The sequence below is a fragment of the Grammomys surdaster genome, unplaced genomic scaffold, assembly GCF_004785775.1.
Source record: "Grammomys surdaster isolate TR1022 unplaced genomic scaffold, NIH_TR_1.0 125323, whole genome shotgun sequence".
NCBI classification, from domain to species: domain Eukaryota; kingdom Metazoa; phylum Chordata; class Mammalia; order Rodentia; family Muridae; genus Grammomys; species Grammomys surdaster.
The window spans coordinates 308,638-311,430 of NW_021620200.1; the positions used below are offsets into that span (position 1 = coordinate 308,638).

Genomic DNA, 2,793 nt, shown 5'->3' on the forward strand with positions numbered 1-2,793 from the left:
CCTCATCATGCCACAGTGGACTACAACTGTAAGCAAGGGCAAACGCTTCCTCCTGAGAGCTATTTCTGTTTTGAATTTTCCCACAAGAAAGGGAAACATAACTAATATATTGGCCAAAAAGATTAAATCATAATAATCCCAAATTAATTTTTAAACTGAAAACAGGTTAATTTTCCTAATCAAAAGCCTTTCTTCAGCCAGCCACCTCTGACACTAAGCTTATGAGACAAATAGCATACCATTTGACATTCAGGTTACGCTGTCCCAGGAATGCATGCTTACCAGTGCTCCCCATAACACAAGGAAACGCCTTCCCCCAGTGTCAGTTGGGAAAGAGATGCAAGAGTACCTGAGATGTCTCAAATTTTTTTTTTTATTCAAGTTTTATTTTAAGTGATGTTAATTACAGCATTTGAAGGGGAGGAGCTAATTCCACACAAATTGGAAGACTCTAATGTACCCATTAAACTGCTAGAAAATAGTGGTGAGGCTACAAGAGGAGTCAGGTGAGATCCCTAGTGTTGTCAGGGTATGACCACAATCACCCGCCCAGCTCAGAGCCGGAGAACCCGGAAGCTATTTCATACTCTGGTGCAATGGCAAAAAAGAAAAAAAAAAAAAAGAATTAAAAAAAAAAATAGAAGAAAACCACACCACAACACAAGGAAGAATTATGTCCTGAATGACTGGCTCCGTCATGCTCACCCTCTCCACCCTAAAATGGCACAAAAGAAATAGCTAACCACACCCTAAAGACTACTTTTGGTGTAAAACAGGTAACTGATGGGCTAGGATGGGAACAGGGTGTGACGATCTGTCTAAAAAACGTCCCTTTCACACAGGTGTGTACATGCTTCCGAGGGAGCAGATAGGATCGGGACACCAGGGTTCAATGCTCAGGAAGTCACAATTTCATCTGGGGAATGGGTACAGATTTACAAAGGACCCACACGCTCCCACCTTCCACTTGCAGCCTGGCATCTCTAGAGGGGCTCCTCCCCAATCCACGCCTACAGCTAAAACGGACCCTTTCTGGAATGGGGTTTCTGCTGTACCTCTGAAATGAGAAACGCCTTGAAGCCGAGTCATCCTTAGCCTGGAGGTCTAACGTGGTATTTATCAACTCTCGCATCCCCAATATACAACATTAAAAGGTACACTAAATTCTGAAGGTAGCTATGCTGCAAAATAGTTTAAAATTAAACGATTGTACAATATTCATTTATGCTTGAAATTCCAGTCCTAAACCAAGCTTGTGGCCGCCCGCGTTGACGTTCTTGCCATCCAGCAGGGCTGACAGCGTCAGTTTGATACCTGGTTTTAGGGTCTGCGTGTACCCTAAGCCAATCAGGCTGGAGTTGTTCACTTTGGCCGAAAAACAGGCATCAGGGTCGACCTGATACTTGGCTGCTATTCCAAAGCGAGTGTTACTGTTTCCTGCAGTCCAGGCGAGATTGACAGCAGTCTCCAACTTCTTGTTCACCTTCTGGTAAATGGAGCCACCAAACTCTGTCCCGTCATTCACATTAGTATGAAGCTGGAATTCGTCTGTCTTGTAGCCAACTGCAAAGTTGCTCTGGGTCACTCGGGACTTCGAGGTCTCAAAATTCATCTGGTAACCAGCCAGCCAACCCTCATAGCCAAGCACCAGAGCGCCCCGGATTGAGGGCCCAGCAATGTCAAAGTCCACGTCACAGCCCAGGTTGATATGCTCTCTCTTGTACCCTGTCTTGATTTTAGCATTTTTTTTCCCAGTGTTAGGTGAGAAAGATGAATCAAAGGTCAACTTCAGTCCACGAGCAAGCTGGTCTTCCACGGTGATCTCGGTGCCTAGGGTGTTGTCTGTGTTCCACTTTTCTGTAAATGTCAGCCCATACTCAGTCCATCTGTACTTGGTTTCCAGACTGCCGTTCACTTTGGTGGTTTCTGTGTTGGCAGAACCTGAGCTGGTAAATTCCAATCCATTCTCAGACTTCGTTTTCAAATCAAGTTTTATTAAGCCAAAGCCGTAGCCCTTGGTGAAGACATCCCTGGCGGACTTGCCAAGATCAGCGTATGTGGGAGGCACAGCCATGTTCTCTGAGGCGGTGACGGCGGGAGCAGCGGCAGCTACGGCGGGGGTTGCGGCGAGGAGGCTTGGAGCCTCAAATTTTTTTAAAAAGCAATTTTTATTTGATGATAAGAATTGTCACATAATTTTCTGGGTTCTGTAACATTGTATATGATTTCCATATTCTCCTAAATGAATATAAATTTTCTTCTTTTCTTTTGTTGTGTTTTTCAGAATTTTGAGACAGTCTTGTTATATACTTCCGAGTAGCCTGGAAATGGCTATGTAGACCAGAGTGGCTACAAACTGGCAGGAATCTTATTATACCTCTTATGTGCTAGGATCATAAGTCAATGCCAACATTCCTGGCGAAGTTTTGCCATTAAAAGGCAGCTTTGAAAAAAAATTTATTTGATAGGCTGCTGAGATGGTTTAGCAGTTAAGTCACTAGCTGCTAATCTACAAGACACAGGTTTGATCTCCAGTATCCATGTGATGGCTCACAGCCATCTGTAACTCCAGTTTTAGGGGAATCTGATGCCCTCTTCTGGCCCTTACAGCCATTAGGCATGTACAAAATGCAGAAAATAAATGCAAGCAAAACACTCTCTAGCATAAAATAATTAAACATTCTTATGAAACCACTTGTAGCTCATCTTTTACTACTTTGCAGTTTCTTCTTACTTCCATTCTTCTCCACCCTTTTCTTCTACAGTTCCAACCCCCTAACACTAGATAAGAGA

The 2,793-nt window shown here is 43.7% G+C and overlaps 1 protein-coding gene across 1 annotated transcript; it reads right to left on the reverse strand.

The window, feature by feature from the left end:
* Positions 1-377: 377 nt before the first annotated feature.
* LOC114637501 (voltage-dependent anion-selective channel protein 1) lies at positions 378-2,115 on the reverse strand. The gene has a single exon (XM_028785695.1). It carries the CDS (start codon positions 2,072-2,074, stop codon positions 1,223-1,225), a length of 852 nt encoding a protein of 283 aa, XP_028641528.1. The 5' UTR covers positions 2,075-2,115; the 3' UTR covers positions 378-1,222.
* Positions 2,116-2,793: the final 678 nt, after the last annotated feature.

Bases quoted from the DNA above. Each gene is read 5' to 3' on its own strand.
- LOC114637501 (XM_028785695.1), bottom strand. From the start codon at position 2,074: ATGGCTGTGCCTCCCACATACGCTGATCTTGGCAAGTCCGCCAGGGAT.